This window comes from Chiloscyllium punctatum, chromosome 8, assembly GCF_047496795.1.
Source record: "Chiloscyllium punctatum isolate Juve2018m chromosome 8, sChiPun1.3, whole genome shotgun sequence".
NCBI classification, from domain to species: domain Eukaryota; kingdom Metazoa; phylum Chordata; class Chondrichthyes; order Orectolobiformes; family Hemiscylliidae; genus Chiloscyllium; species Chiloscyllium punctatum.
In genome coordinates, this window is record NC_092746.1 from 65,869,238 (window position 1) to 65,886,200 (window position 16,963).

Sequence of the window (16,963 nt, forward strand, 5' to 3'; positions counted from 1 at the left end):
TGTGGGCATTACTTGTGAAGGTATAGTTGGATTCTTCAAAAATTACTGCCATCCATTTGGAGGTTCTTTTGTTACGGTTTTCATACAACTAAGTAGCCTATTAGAACACTTTCAAGGCAATCAAGAATCAACCAAGTTGATCTTTGAATGGAATCGCATATAAGTCAGACTGTAAAGCCGTAAGTGAATCAGTTGGTGTTGTATCACAATTTGATGGCTATGTATTCCCACTACTGAAATCTGCTTTCTTTTTAACTGTTGATTTTCTCAAAGGTGAATTTAAGTCTTTAAATTTCCAAGGTGGAATTTGAAATCGTATTCTCTGAATTATTAGTTCAGTATTCTTATTTGCTAGTATCATAATTAAATTTTTGTGTCTGTTTTCGTGATTTCTCTAGAATAAAACTTCTCCCAAAATCTCTTCTCAATGACCTTTTGCTAGTGAATTCCCAGTTATTGGTAATAATTTTTTGCTTAATCACTTTACCAATGCTTTTCATATTTTTGAAAAGGTCTATGAAATCTTCTCTTAATGTTGTCTATGCCAATATAAATGACCTTAATGTTTCAAAGTTATCTGAATAATAGAATCCTGACAAATTCATGCTAAACATTCTATATGGCTTTCAGACCTGTTCTGAAGAATGGTCACTGGACCTGAAAAGTTAATTCTGCTGTCTCTCCACAGATGCTGAATGGCCTGCTTTGTTTCTCCGGTAATTTCTATTTTTGCCCAGCATCCACAATTTTTTTTAATTCTATGTGGCTAATTTTATTTTATAAAACTATTTCATAGCAAGTTCCAATAATTCTAGAACAGATTTGGCTCTTTTCATCTTTGCATCTACAATTATTTCTGAACTTCTCTTCTCTGTCTTACCACTTTATAATATGTTGTTGCATGTCTCTATATTTATTCAGTGAAGTCCTTCTCCCATTGTCCATGGTTGGTTTGAGAGAGCTATTCTTTCACTTTATTTAACCTCAAAAACAAACGATTGGGGCAAATGTTTACTATTTAAGTGGGAAGCATGACTTGGAAAATTTCCAACTTAGCAGACCGTTCCACTTAAAAGGGATTCAACATGCCATACTAGGGCAGGACAAAATCCAGCCAATTGCTTCTCAAAACATTTGTCAGTAGCGATGAGGAAGGCAATTATCAAGGTAAGCTGCTTCAAGGGTTCCCCTCGGTTCTTTGGATCTTTGTGTTTGTGATTGTTAGTCCCTCTAGCCGTCAAACTCCATTCTCCTAATTCTTACCCCTCCCTTCTACGCACTCAGTATTCTCCCTCAGTACCCCAGACCACCTTGATGCCCCAATGCCAAATCCATGCCTCCATTCTTCTTCCATGTGCATCCTTTATTTTTAAAGGCCTCGGTAGTTGGACGACTCCATAAACCCTGCCTTGGGTGTCCCAAACTGAAAACAATACATTGAAATGTCAAATCAATAGTTTCCCTTCATTAAGTCATAGCTTTTTACTCTCATACTCTGCATGCCTATTTAGCCTGTTACTGACTTCAACTAACTGCATTCATTCTTACAAGAGAAATACATTTGCAACCCTTGTTTTCTCCATTCATGCATATCTGTCAATGTCTTTCCACTGACAGCACATCTTATTCCTTCTCCTAAAATGCATTATGGTATTAATTACATTAAATTATACTTACATCCTGTCTGCTGTTCCTGAGGTACTTCACATTCCTTCTCACTGCTTGCCAAACCTTTTTGTTTTGTACTGAAATTGTGGCCTCTATGCCTAAAATCAAATTGTTGATATATACAGAAATCAAAAGTAGATCTAGCCATTTCCAACCTTTTCTCTATTCTAAATAACATTAAATGTCCTATGTCATTGTTTAATATTCATCAACTTAATTTATGCTGATGATGCTACATTTCTTATGTTAACATTTTAGGTAAGGATCTTACGTGGCAGCTTATTCAACGTCTTTTGAAAATCCACATAAACTACATTATTTAATTTCCCTTTATCTATGAATTCAAGAAACTAAATTCAAGAAAATTCAGAGGAATAACATGCGGGCCAGGGGATAATTGAAAACCACTTGCTACTATTTCTAATTCCATAAAAGTCTGTATATAGCTTTCAACAAGTATTTTTGATGTATACACAATATTACCACTATATAACTGCAATAAACAAGAATATACTAACTCCCATCCTGAATTATAATCAGCGTGTAAATATCACTGCAGAACTAAATACAGCAGCGAAGGGAAATGGTTATTTGCTACTGCTCCAATGTTTCAATAATGATATTGCCTTGTTACTATGGAAACTCATTGAGTACCAATTTACCCAATGGAGTCAACAAAATGACAAATTTCACTTCATGTCTCTCCTGTTAAATAAAACACTTGTATTAATTCCTTAGACTGCTATTTCAATACATGCATTAACCTGGTGACAATAAACAGTTTAACATGTTTGTTAAAATTACGGACAAAGGAACTTTGACAACCTTTGGTCAGCATAAGTTGAAGTCCTTGATTTATAATTCTGTGCTTGAGTGCAGATCACTCACTGATTTCCTATAGCCTTTTCTAAAAAAAAATTCTGTTTCTAAAAACATCTTTTCATTGCATACAAGCAAATTGAACTTCCTCAGCTTTTTTCACATTTTATTTATTCAGCACTCAGTTCCTCTGTACCAGTCCTGTCAAATGATTTTGCAAGGCAGCCTACCCTGAGCACCAAAACCAGACAAAACCAGTCTGCTCTAATCAGTGCTGAAGGCTGTCAAATCTCAATGCAACCTGATCCAATGTTCTATACCTGCTCGTACATCAAGCAATTTATTGTGTAGATTCTTCATTTAATAATATTTGTTATTTTCAATATTACTATGAATTATCTAAAAGCTCTCCAATTATTGATCATAAAACTGAACAGGTGATAATCACTTAAACATTACAACCACAATTAGCCTCTAATGCCAACTGTAAAGAAGTTGAAAATGTCTTCATATCACCCCTCATGTTCCTTCCAATTTTGGATCAGTCAGTAATGATTAGCAGAATAGCAATGGGTGGAGATTCACTGTGTCACCTTTTTATCAATTATAGTTCCTTTCAGGACATTTTAACAGAAGAAATAATAGCACAGGAGAAGGTAGTTCTAATTCCATTCTAATATACAATTCAATTATGATTGTTTCGTATTTCAAACCTATTTTCCCGTCTTTGTTCCATTCCCTAGATGACCTGACAAAACAAAAATCAGTTAATTTCACTTTTGAAAGCATATTGAAATTGATGCAGAATTTTCAAGCTGTAGGAGATAGGAATACCAGATTTCCACTATCCAGCCTACAGATTTTGCTCCTGGATAGTTTATCTCTAATTTTACAATTCTGATCTTATCACATCAGAGAAAACAATGTGTCTGCATCTTCTCATTTTACATCACCTCTAAACTTTTCAAATTCAAGTAAATGCATGTTAAACTTATGTAACTTGTCCTCATAATTTAAACCTTAAGCTTTGATATTGTCCTGGTGAACCTATTCTGCAGCACTACCAAGGCTAATTTGTCCTTCCTAAAATGTGGTGTCTAAAACTGGGCACTATAGGCTGAATCTTACAAGGGTTCGTACAAAGTGGGACATGGTGGGAAATGTGTCCGAATTGCTTGAGTCCAGTGGGCCCTCTCTCGGTGTCAGGAACAACTTGCTGCATATTTTAACTAAATTCTAAGCATTGAGATGAGATCCTCACTAGGCAGCAATGAGTCACTTAGTAAGGGGGATTATTGCTTGTTAATGAATTTATTAACTGCAAATTGTGCCTCATGAATATGCAGCATTCCATTTTACCACCCACCACAAGCATACTGGACACTAAGAATTCTCAGCACAGATGTCAGAACAAATACCTGGTGACTTCAATTCACTGTTTGCTCTAAAGGATCTCTAAGTTGGGCACCAGACAGTAATATCTCAGAGCACAGTCAATGAACACCGGCCACGTATACACTGCATCTGCTAACATGGACATCCAATATGCATCAGCTGCTGCACTCTTTAATAGAGCATGTCCAATCCACATACTGTATGCTTCTGAGTTTCAATGCTGCACATCAGATGGAAACACAGCTATCATTGCCATGTTGCAGCAAGAACACTTTGCACTCAGTGACACATACCCAGCTCACAGACTGGACTCGGTAGTATCTGTGGGCTCTTCGCTTACAGTCATAGTGCTCAAGCATTCTGAACTGACCTGGCTGCACACAGCATCCCTGCTTTGTCTTTTTGCTGAGCTGTGGTCCAAGTCAAGGGCTGCCTCTAATACTAGCACAGGGGCTTGGACACAGGCAGTCAGAGTCAGGGCACTCCCCTCATAAGGGCTGAGGAATCGGATGCTAGTCAACACAACACTCAGCTTGACCAGTTGTGCCCAACTGGGTCTCTTTTCCAGCGGATATTACAGGTGCTGAAAGTAGGTGGCACAGATATTACTCTGATGCAAGGCAGGAGGTACTCCGAGTGACTGAGTTGGCAGTGCAGACGGCATGTAGAGTGAGTGGGGTCTGGGTTAGAGACAGCAACTAAGGGCAGATAGTGCGAGTGGTAGAGCATGAGTGTTGGTGAGAAGTGGGGACACCAGCTGAGATAGAGAGAGTGTGAAGGCCATTGACCTTCTTCCTGTAGCATTATGTGGCCTTTCAAATGGCTGAGACTGCACTGACCTGGATGGCAAACATAGACCAGGTTGGTATCATGGCCTTCACTGCCAGTCCTAGGAGAAAATGAGGTCCCATGTCAGCACCACATCGTCCAGCTGGACATCCAGGTCCCTGACTGTGAAGCAGGGTTCAAATTTTCTCTTGTATTTCATAGTCAGGGCAGATTTCAGGAACTGTGCAGGACAGCTCTAGACTAACAGCACTTCTCCGGGTGCACAGTGCCTGTTAAAGGTGGCACTGGCTCCAGGGGATGCAACATCTGGCCACAGCAAGCTGTTCTGGCTACAGTGAGTGGTAGATAGGCCAGAGTTGGACAAAGAAAGCACTATAGGGGTGAGGCAGAAAGCTAATGAGGCAAGTTTGAAAAAATAGGGTGAGAAAACCAACTAGACCTTGCATTTCTAAACCTTCTGTGAAAGTCAACAAAACTGACACTCAGCTAAAGAAACCTAAGATTCAGCTCTATACTTAGGTGGGGTCTGAGGAATGCTTTATACACTTGTAGTATCACTTCCTCTCTATTATGTACTACCCCCAATAAGGCTTTAAAAATGTTTGATTTTATTTTTTGAACTTCTATTAGATTCCAGTGATGTGTAATTGATCACAAGTGGGTCAGTTAGCTCAGATGGCTCAAGTATGTAGGGAGAGGTTGAACAGAGCTGAAAAATGTGTTGCTAGAAAAGCGCAGCAGGTCAGGCAGGATCCAAGGAGCAGGAGAATCAATGTTTCGGGCATAAGCCCTTCCTTGGATGCTGCCTGACCTGCTGTGCTTTTCCAGCAACACATTTTTCAGCTCTGATCTCCAGCATCTGCAGTCCTCACTTTCTCCTAGAGGTTGAATAGACTGGTGCTATTTTCCTTGGTGCGTCAGAGGCTGAGGGGTGACTTTATAGAGGTTTATAAGATCATGAGGGGCCTGTATAGGGTAAATATCCAGGGGCTTTCCCACAGGGTAGGGCAGTCCAAAACTAGAGAGTATAGGTTTGCGGTGAGAGGGGAAAGATTTAAAAGGGACCTAAAAGGCCCTTTTTCATGCAGAGAAAGTGTGTATGGAATGAGTTGCCATAGGAACAGGTGAAGGCTGGTACAATTATAACATTTAAAGGCATCTGGATGGATATATGAATTAGAAAGTTTTAGAGTGATATGGGCCAAATGCTGGCAAATGGTGACTGGATTAACTTGGATATCTGGTCGGCATGGAGAAGTTGGACAAAAAGGTCTGTTGCCGTGCTGTACAACAGTATAACTCCATGATTCTACATGTGTGATTCAGCATAACAAGAGTCCAGGTTTGATCCCTCCCCAACTGATATCAACTCAGGAGTGAAGCTAATAGTAAACCACCATTGTCAACAGCAGCAAAGAAAACTGCTTAGGATAAAACATCAGCAGAGAATGAGCAAACAACCTGTCTTCAGGCACAGCATGCATGGATGAATATTGTTACAAATTCTATATCCTTTTTTTGCTATAATTTCCTTTCTTGATAGTGTTACTATTAGCTGCAATGAAATCTTCAACCAGCCTATTTGAAGTAATACTACCGTTGTTAATAACATTATAATTTCCTGACTATTACGACACACTCGTCCAAAATAACCACGGCAACAGATCTCCAAAAAAAATGTGGTCATTGATGATTGACATTAGCCCAAGGAAGATCATTCTGGATATCAGCAGTTCAACATGCTCATGTCAGAAATGTTTGATATGTGTAGCTCTTGGAAAATATAAATTTGGCATGATGCCCCTTGAGATGCAATGAAAGAACTGTCTGATTAGTGCAGATGGACAGTATCCATAACATTGTTTTCCCGTATACATTATATAATGATCTACCTCACCCAGTGTGATTCGGCAGTTTTTGCAAAATCCTTATGTTGTCTTTCGAAATACTGAAAGAAATTTCATTTCCCTTTGCAGCCTCCAGACTTTAAGCAGCTACATCCTTTTACAGACAAAAATAGGAATTGCTGAAAAAGCTCAGCAGGTCTGGCAACATTTGTGAAGAAAATCAAAGTTAACATTTCAAGTCGAGTCACCCTTCTTCAGAACTGATGCCAGACCTGCTGAGCTTTTCCAGTAATTTCTATTTTTATCTTTGATTAACAGCATCTGCAGTTCTTTTGGTTTTTATTTACATCTTTGATATTTTCTTTTGCAAATGTCATGAGGAGCAAGTGAACCACAGTCAAATCTGTCTACATCATGGGGTCCAACCCACTGACCTTCACCTAAAGGGGGCCTTGGTCATTGCAGTAGAGTTCCTAAAAAGTCATTACAAAACTAATGTCATGTGCTGAAAGTGAAATTTTTTTTGGGACGCCACAGACCGAAAAGACACTGTTATCACATGTGCAGTTAGAAATTTGGCATAGTGATCTCCATCCATCTTTTCAAAATGCAATACAGTACAGTGAAGGTGAACAGGTCCAAATAAAAAAAAACACAGAAACAGGAATTGCTGGAAAAGCTCAGCAGACCCGGCAGCATCTGTGAAGAGAAATCAGAGTTAATGTTTTGGCTCCAGTGACCTATCCTCTGAAGTTCTTTCGATTTTCAATTAAAGATGGCATGTTTACATGCAATCGCAGTCATTCAAAGGAGACTACTTCCTGACTTCTATTCCATTGCTCAAGAATTTGATGATTGCATGAGCAGAATAAAAGCTGCCAACAGTTGATAAATACATCAGAAGAGAGCAAAGGATTTCCCATTCAAACTACATTCCCTGAAATAGTCAGGACAGGTAGATTAAAAATGCGGCATGGACTCTGCCATATTGATTAGCAATCAAATTTTCATTTAAACAGGTATTAAGTTCAAATGGATGATCTCTCTCAACCTCCTCCAGAGGTCTCCAGCATTACAGGTGCTAGTGTTAAACTAATTCAAGCTCTGCCATATGATATGAAGAAACAACTGAGGGCACTGGTTACAGCACAGATTATGGGCCCTGACAATATTTCAACAATAGTTTTGAAGACATTTTCTCCAGACCTTGTAGTATCCCTAGCAAGGGGGCATTACACAAACATAACATTAGCATCTACCTAACAATGGACAAAATTGCCCAGATATGTCCTGTACACAAAGGGTAAGAAAAATTCAACCCTGCCAATTACCAACCCTAGGGTCTACTCTTGATATCTGTAAAGAAATGGAAGGGGTGATCAACATTGCTACCAGCAGCACTAACTCAACAATAGCCGACTCACTGATGCTCAGTGTGGGTTCTGCCAGGGCAGCACAGTTTGTAATCATACTCCAGCCTTCATTCAGATACAAATCAAAAAAGCTAAAATGCAGAAATGACGTGAGAGTGACTGATCTTGACACCAAGGTAACACTTGACCAAATGCAGCATTAAGGAACTTCAGCATAACTGGGAATCTGAAGGTGGGGAGGATCTCACTGGTTGAAGTCATACCTGACACAAAGGAAAATGGTTGTGATTGTGGGAGATCAGTCATCTCAGCTCCAGGTTATCTCTGCAGGAGTTCCTCAAGGTAGTGTCCTAGGTCCAAACACCTTCCGCTGCTTCATTGCCCCAATGACCTTCGCTCTATCACAAGATCAGAAGTAGGGATGTTTACTGATGGTTGCACAATGTTCAGCACCATTCGTGATTCCTTAGATACTGCACCAAATGCACCAAAACCTGGACTATGTCCAGGTTTGAGCTGCCAAGTGACAAGTAAGATTTGTATCTCACAAGTGCCAGACAATAATCATCTCCAGCAGGATGGAATCTAACCATCACCCCTTGATACTCAATGGCATTACCATTGCTGAATCTCACACTATCAATATTTTGGAGGATAGCACTGACCACATATTGAGCTCGACTAGCCATGTAAATACAGTGGCTACAAGAGCAGGTGTCAGAGGCTAGGAAACCTGCAGTCGAGGTCTCACCTCCTGACTCTCTACAGCTTGTCCACCATCTACAAGGCACTTGTCAGGAATGTGATGGAATACTCCCGATTGGCCTAGATAGATGTAGCTCCAACAACACTCAAGAAGCTTGACACCATCCAGGACAAAGCAGCACACTGGCACCACATCACAAACATGCACTCTCTTCTCCACTGACACAAAATGACAAAGTGTTGACCATTTACATTGCAAAAACTCACCAACACTGCTCATAACACCTCCAATCCCATGACCAATGCCATCTTGAGGCAAAGGGGTAGCAGGCATATGGAAAAACGACTACCTGCAAGTTCCCCTCCCACCCACTCACGATCCTGGCTTGGAAATATAACACCATTCCTTCAGTGTCACTTGGTCAAAATCCTGGGATTCCCTCCTTAAGAGCATTGTGGATCAACCTACAGCAAGTAGACTGCAATGGTTTAAGAAGGCAGCTCACCACCACCTTGTGCAATGACACTAAGGATGGCAATAAACACAGATCCAGCCAGCGATACTCACATCCCATAAATGAATTAAATAAGAACAAAACCACTTTGTTTTGTTTTTATTTATATACTCCCTGCTTTTGAATACTGTTTGCTGCTCAAGTCAGCAGATTGGCATTATACTTTAACAACAGGGAAAATCAGGAAATTCTTATTTATATTCCATCAGTTATCCATCACGAGACATTAGCAACTTGCATGATGCCCTTAACATAGCAAAACATGCCAATAGACTTCATAAGAAACAGTATGTGTTAGTTCATTATCACAACACAATGCTTTAGTCCTTCATTGAAACTTGCAGATTAATTTATAAAATCACATTTAACAAGTGTGAACGTCCTTGTTGTTTATTTCAGAGTATATGCTTAAATTTGTCTTGTGAATTTCATTGTGTTCTGATGAGAATACAACTGAAGGGACAATTTTTTAGGCAAAACACTAAAATGGTGCATACTCAGCTAATAATTTCAAAGTTGAATCTGAGCCAAAGGGGTCATTTTCCCTTGGATTTCTTTCAGAGAACACACTTTCTCATCATTTTCTGTACCCATTTGTGAGAACTGAACTGAAAAGGCTGGAAAACAAGCTGCTGAAACATGCCTCCTAGTGGGTCAAGTTAGAACTGCCAGTGATAAGATCTGTGAAAGCATCTGTAAGTTGGCTATTGACTAAAGTTGGTGGGGGCAGTGTTAGAATGGAATCTTTTACCCAATTTTGTTTTTCAAAAAAAGATTAAGTAAAATAGCATCATTAGTCAACAAGTGGCCTACTTCTGTCTTGAATATAGTGCAACCAGTAGGCTTATTGACTAGGAATTAATGGGTTTGCCATTTGGAAATTCTCCATTCGGATTGGATAATTTTTTGAAGAGGTAAAGTGTATCAATGCAAACTCTGTTTTCATATTTGAGATAAATAAATAAAAAGAACTCACAAAGCACCACTAGAATTAACTATAAATTTATAAATGCTAAGAAACCATTGCCATTCTTAGCTTTTTCAAAGATATTTTAGGCTTCAGTCATAATAGTGTATATTAAATGAGTTTTAAAAGATTAACAATGCTCATCATTAAAAACATTTAATTCACTCTAAATAACAAAATAAAGTGGTGCTCTGGGAAAGGGTGTTGTGACTGCTTTATTCCTAATTATTTAAAAATGACACAGAGTACTCAGCACAGAAACAGACTAATCAGCAGTCTATGTACTTTGCAGTATATTCTTCTCACCACTCTTCATTGAGTTATATCAATATCATCTTCATTCAGTTCAGCTTCATTTTTTTCTTGATTTCCCATAACTCCATCTGGAAGGACTAATGCTCAACACTCATCCATAGTAGTATAGAAACTCATCATTTTCTTGCTTTTCTAACAAAGATTTAGCATTAATTTTCCTATTTGATATTAATTAATCACAATACACAAACTGTATACGCATTCAATGTGGTATATTTGGAATCTGTTGGTCTTATTTTCTGTTCTGGCTTTCTTTTCTACATAGGGGTTATTACTGTACTTTGCCACAGGCAGCAGCACACTCTTTACGAAATAATGCAAGAATGAAGCTATTATTTCCTGCGTTCCACTGTTTCTGCTAAACCCTGCAGTCGAAAGAATTCCAGCAGTACCCAGCGCACACATATTTTACACTACTAAGAATGGACAAATGACCCTTCTTTGGCAATAGCTAACAAAACACTGGAAGATGATAAATAAATGTCTCAAAAACCTAAAACATTTGCAATGATCAGTCTGTACAAAAACGTGACTGCAGTTTTCTTTGTTTAAAAGAATTACTTTACGTAAAGTGAAAAAATACAAAGGCTACAAAATGTACATTTTCTTCAAAATTTCCTTTGACGTTATTTCCTTTTTAATATTTCCTTTGACATATGCTTCCAATCTGTAACTTTCATTTTTGCCAATTATAAGGTTTGCCTGCAGCAAACATATTTTCATCAGTTTCTTAAACTTCTGTTATATACGAGCCAAGTAGCATGGCACCATGGCAACCATTTTTATCTTCAGGTCACAGACAATGCTTCTGAGATTAAGACTCTCAAATAGAGATAGTCAGATGGTAGAGAAGAGTTAGGTATTAGTTTTGACTCTCTGGACTAACTCCTTGCTTGTCATTTCAGGTACATGGGCTCTTGAATTATGAACTTGAATTCTAGCCAATTTGTGTATCCCACATAATCCTGCAGTAATACTTCCAGTGGTTGCAGATGCATACATTTTCTCTCATGAAATGCAACACTGCATTCTCTTTAAAGTGGCACATTTATCAAATAGCTGGACAGTTTGAAATATATTCCTAAAATGTGTAATATCTTGTTATTTAGCAGTGGTGCATGTAAATTAAATCTTACTGTGAGAATGCTTGTAGTAAATGCAGTTCAATTTTAAGCAAAGAAGCATTTCTGACACCTGCTCTGTAACATGTTTAGTACCACATGAGAGATCCTGCTAATCAAAGTCCTATTCAAGCTCGGGTTCCATTCGCAGATCCCTAACCCTGTTAATTAAAGGCAGTTGCATACAACAAAAGGGTTGGTAGCCTCCCCATCACTTATCATACACTATTGGCAGTGCTCATTTCTGCTGAGTGCTGCAGAAAACTACATCACACCAAATGTTGAACTGTAGCGTTCACAAAGCTCACAGTATATATAATTCCCTTAAATAGAAAACATCTACCTGACATAAGCACGGTCATTAATTTTCTTGTATTGTCATGTGGAGTGACATTGAATAAAGCATTAAATCAGACTTATTCTCCTATGCAATCAGCCACTGAATCTTAAAAAAATAGACACGATAGGCTTTATAACCTGCCGCAACATAAACCTGGCAGTGTTGTCTTCAGTCATCACGTTATTTATGCAGGTCATACCTCACTGGCAGAGGAAAACGGGCATTTCTGTTATCATTCTAACCTCTAGAATGCTAAAGCATTCTCTTTGTATGAATACTTTCTACTTTACATATATATCACTCAACATTACACTATAGAGTCCAATTAATTGTCAGTGAATGTGTGCTTTTCTAATTAATGCACAATAAAATAGATCACACATCAAACATAGAACTAGTGAAACACAACCATTCAGATGGTCCTTAATCTGCACTGCACTCATGGCTATCCAAGATGCAAACATATGGCTACATCATCTCGCTTTAGCTTGTCAATACACTATGTCAACACTGATGCATTACCTGATGCTGCAGCACACAACAAGACAGTAAAATCAGTTTCTCACTGTAATTTTAAACAAAGATCACTTCAAGGGTACAATATTTGCTTAGCAACAGAGAGAACATCACAGTACTTTACCTGTACAATAATTGTCTGGGCAGGAATCATACTTCTCCAAGCTAGCTAAATCAAGAGCAAACCCCTCATGATTAGGTTTGTAGTAACAGTCCGTAAGCCAATCACTGATTCACCATATCCCAGCACAAACAACAGTTGCTACAGTGAGATGCTGCACACTTCATTTCCGTTCCACCCTCTGCCTCACTCTGGGCACCAGACAGCTGTAGCCAACCAGCATCAATCTCCCTGATACTTGGGCTATTAACCCAACCTCTTTCTTTCCTCATCCTCCCCACGTACACACAGACACACTCACTACTACCACACACATCAAGCAAAGTGCTCAGCAAAGCGTTGTCAATTCTGCAGCTGTACCTCCCTGTCCCAGGGGGCTGTCCCTTTACAAGCTTGATGATTTCAGCGCTTACAGTTGCAGCTTTGAGGTTAGCTCTGGGCTAAGGAGTAGCATCAATATAAGAGATGCTGCGTTAGTGTGATTTTCAAATATAAACAGTGCCACAATTCGGCACATCTTATAGAACAGCAATCTCATGCTGTGCCTTCAAAATGATTTAAAAAATCAACAGGAACTTTAGGTGTACAAATAGAAAATGATTGAAATAAGATGATTAAAATCAATCATCTGACTGTCCAATAATCTAAAATTCGCAAAGCAATGATTGCTTTCTATCTTTTTTGATCCACTCTGACCTAATGAAGAAGAAACACATACAGTCTGCATGATTCTTCTACTAACTCATGTTGCCAGTGTAGAATATTAAACCCATTCAGTAAGACAGCTCTCTGCATTCTATCCGGTTGCTGCCAAAATGCAACACTTTCAGAGAAACTGCAGATAAAGCAGAATCATCCAAAAAATACTTGATAGTGACTCCATTTGTTCTGATACAGCCAGTCTTTTTAAATAATGGGTTTTGGTTAGCAACTTCACATCACATATCATTGTGGTAACTAAATATAATTATTGAGAATAATTTATTTATCAAAATTATATTTCTGTTTTTTTTAATAAAGGAATTTTATTTCAAAGCTGTGTTTCGATGTTCAAATTATACTCTGAATGCAACAATATGCGTTTTGTAAAATGGAATTTCTTGGATATTATATTGATAAGCAATAAAGATTTTACGCCAATAAATCTTACATACCTATCTGCAGTGTACTGTCCTGCAGATGACAGATTGACAAGTCTAGTTTCATTCTAGGGATTAACAAAATCTCTCAATTTCTGGATTACGAGATTAAGTGATCTGGTTGAGTGATTTGCCCAGAAAACAAGCCTTTTTCTTCATATTGGCATTATAGACAGAAAAAAAAGTTTGTCAATTTGGTTAACTAAAGATCTTACTGTATGGACTCAACACTTTTTCAAGAAAATAACGGAGCATATTTTTTTGACAAATATGAGCCAATTTATCTGGTATTCTGAGACATGAGGTTATCTCTCTAGTTTTAGCCCTTCTAATATCCAGTTATTCTGATGGGTGCTGGTTTTAAGCAGCAGCTTTTCATTTGAAGCCATTTCCAATTGAAAAGCCATGCCTTGTATTTGATAATGCATTCAAGCAAGCACAGATGCAAAAACTAAAGTAGATTTTGGATTCAGATAAATGGTTAACTATTTGCAAAGAATCAAATTAATAAGATTTAAGTATCTGTAGACATTGAAAAACTTTAGTGGTGTTACATTAATTAATGATGTTGTTGTTCATTAAACATTCACTTTAGTAAGAGAACAAACCAACCTGTTCAAGCCATTAACAACTGTGGTAGAAGGAAAAACAACTTTGGTGTGACATTAAAAATTACTCTTTCAGAGAATGACATACTTTGCATTAAGCTAACAAATTGTTAAAAAACACACAACACCAGGTTATACTCCAACAGGTTTATTTGGAAGTACTAGCTTTCAGAGCGTTGCTTCTTCATCAGTAATGAGCTACCTGATTAAGGAGCAGAACTCTGTAAGTTAATACTTCCAAATAAGCCTGTTGGACTATAAACTGGTGTGTGATTTTTAACTTTGTCCACCCCAGTCCAACACCAGCACCTCCACATCATGGTTAACAAACTGTCAGTGATACTTGATTGTTAAAAGAAAGTATTGTTAAGACTGAGTAATCTGTTATCAAAGGGCCTCCCTCCTTATTCATGAAAATGTTTTGCCAAAGTGTTTTTAAATTTCATTTGGTTGAAACTAAGCTTTCAATAGAGGGCAAATAAGCTATCATCTGTGTATCTGGCTTATCCTAAAGGCCAAGTTTTAGGGATATCTACAACTTTGTCCAGCTACAGATCATCTTTGCTCTAGTTCCTCAGGGGAGTATTCGGGCTAACTACCTTCAGCTGCTTCATCATTGAATTTCGTAAAGTTAGAAGTGGCAATGTTAGTTGATGATTGCAGAGTGTTCAATTCTATTCATGTCTCCTCAAAAACCGAAACAGTCCATGCCAAATGCAGCAAGATATGGACAATATCCAGGCTTGGGTTGACAAATAGCAAGCAATGACCATCTCCAAAAAGGCAGAATCTAACCATCATCCCTTCAAATTCAGTGGCATCATCATCACAGAATATCCCTCTTTCAACATTCTGCAGATTACCATTGACCAGAAGCTGAACTAAACCAGCAATATAAACACCTTAGCTGCAAAAACAGAAGTCACTAGGAATCTTGCAGTGAGTAACTCATCTCCTCACTCCCTGATGCCTGTCCACCATCTCAGGCCCAAGTCAGTAGTGTGATGGAATATTCCCCACCTGCCTGGATGAGTGTAACTCCAACAACACTCAAGAAATTTGGACTTATCCAGGATAAAACAACCTATTTGATTGGCACCACACCCTCATAAAATACACTCGCTCCACTGAATTCATCACCAATGAGTGTGCTATTCACAATGTACACTGCAAAAATTCACCAAGGCTCCTTTGACAACACCTTCCAAAATCATGGCCACTACCATCTCTAAGGATAAGGGCAGAAGAATTATGGGAACATCATAACCTGCAAGTTCCCACTGATCATCCTGAGTTGTAAATATATCGCCATTCCTTCACGCTGGGTCTCCTGCAACTTTCTTCCAAGTGATATTGTTGGTCTACCTGTACCAAATGGACTACAGAAGTTCAAGAAGTGAACTCACCACAACCTGCTCAGGGTAACTAGGTATGGGAAATAAATGCTGGCCTACATCCTGTGAATGAATAAAACAAGCAATACCTGCTCCAGTATGAGCAATAGCAAGACAGCTAGGATGTGATGACTAGTTGTGATTCGAATAACAGTGAGAGACAATGGGGAAAATTTGTGAAATATAGTATATTCACATAATGGCTCTGTGTCTGACCAAAAATACTAAGGATTTAGAATCTCAAATTCACTATCTAGCAACCAAGGAAAGGAATCTACTTATATTGGTCTCTGTGCAAGTCTCAATTCCTATGGTTCCTGAAATAGTTGTCGAAGTAGTCAACCTTGTGACTGGACCTGGAGCCATTTGGTTGGAGAAGAGGCATGTTATATCCAAATGATGCTTGCTTTGGTGGTAATAACTGAAGTTATTTAGATCAGACACTCGACAACATTCCCATTGAAGCACAATAATTAAATTTGAGACTAATTGCTGTAATGTACTTCTTCCTAATAGGGGGATATCTAAGTATCTTGTTAAAATTTATAACTACTGCATAGATCTCTGTCATCACCCACAGTCCACACTCAATGCTACCAGAATTACATTTTCGAAATAAATATTTCTAAGAATTATGTATAGAGCCTGACCAACAACAAAAACATCATCAGCAATTGTATTTTACAATATCTTTCTTGAACAAACAATGACAAAAAGATTTTCTCAGCTGTAAGCTCAACACATAGGTTTTAACAACATTAGAATCCAAAGAACAATTATTATGTTGATGATTACCTAGCAAGTCTAAACAATTTGTATCATAACCTCTGTGGGCATCTTTGAATAGGTTTGACAACAAATAAGCTAGGACTAGTAACAGGACCAGTAGATGACTACCTCCCAAATTTAGTTTTAACACTAGCACGAACTTGGGAATGTAAGAAATAGAAGGAGGTCGAGACTATTCAACCAACTGAATCTGTTTCACCACTCAGTCTGGTTATGGTGGATCTTAGGCTTCATCTCCACTTTCCTGCCAACTCCCAAAATTCCTGAATCATTGAGAGACTTAAAGATCTGTCTCCCCCCCCAGTGAAATATGTTCAACGATGGAGCATCTATAATCCTCCAGGCTAGAGAATTCTAAAGATTCACAACACTTCGAGTGAAGAAATTACTCCTCACTTTAGTCCTAATGGATCAATCCTTTATCCTGGTCCTTTGCCCCCCTCCATGATTTTGATGCCTCAGGCAGCTGAAACAATCTCTCAGAGCCAACTCTGTCAGAAACTTGTATGTTTCAATGAGGTCACCTCTCATTCTTTTAAACC

At 38.4% G+C, this 16,963-nt stretch overlaps 1 protein-coding gene across 8 annotated transcripts in view; it reads right to left on the reverse strand.

The window, feature by feature from the left end:
- LOC140480604 (E3 ubiquitin-protein ligase HECW1-like) overlaps positions 1-12,657 on the reverse strand; it is a 467,461-nt gene extending 454,804 nt beyond the window's left edge. For 5 of the 8 annotated variants that reach the window (XM_072575690.1, XM_072575692.1, XM_072575685.1 and 2 more), the window contains exon 1: positions 12,495-12,657. In XM_072575690.1, coding sequence (XP_072431791.1) covers positions 12,495-12,524 — 30 coding nt within the window. In that variant the 5' untranslated portion in view covers positions 12,525-12,657. Of the gene's footprint in view, positions 1-1,677; positions 1,767-12,494 lie in introns of all 8 variants that reach the window. The other 3 variants (XM_072575686.1, XM_072575691.1, XM_072575693.1) reach the window with 2 other exon arrangements.
- Between the last annotated feature and the right edge of the window lie 4,306 nt (positions 12,658-16,963).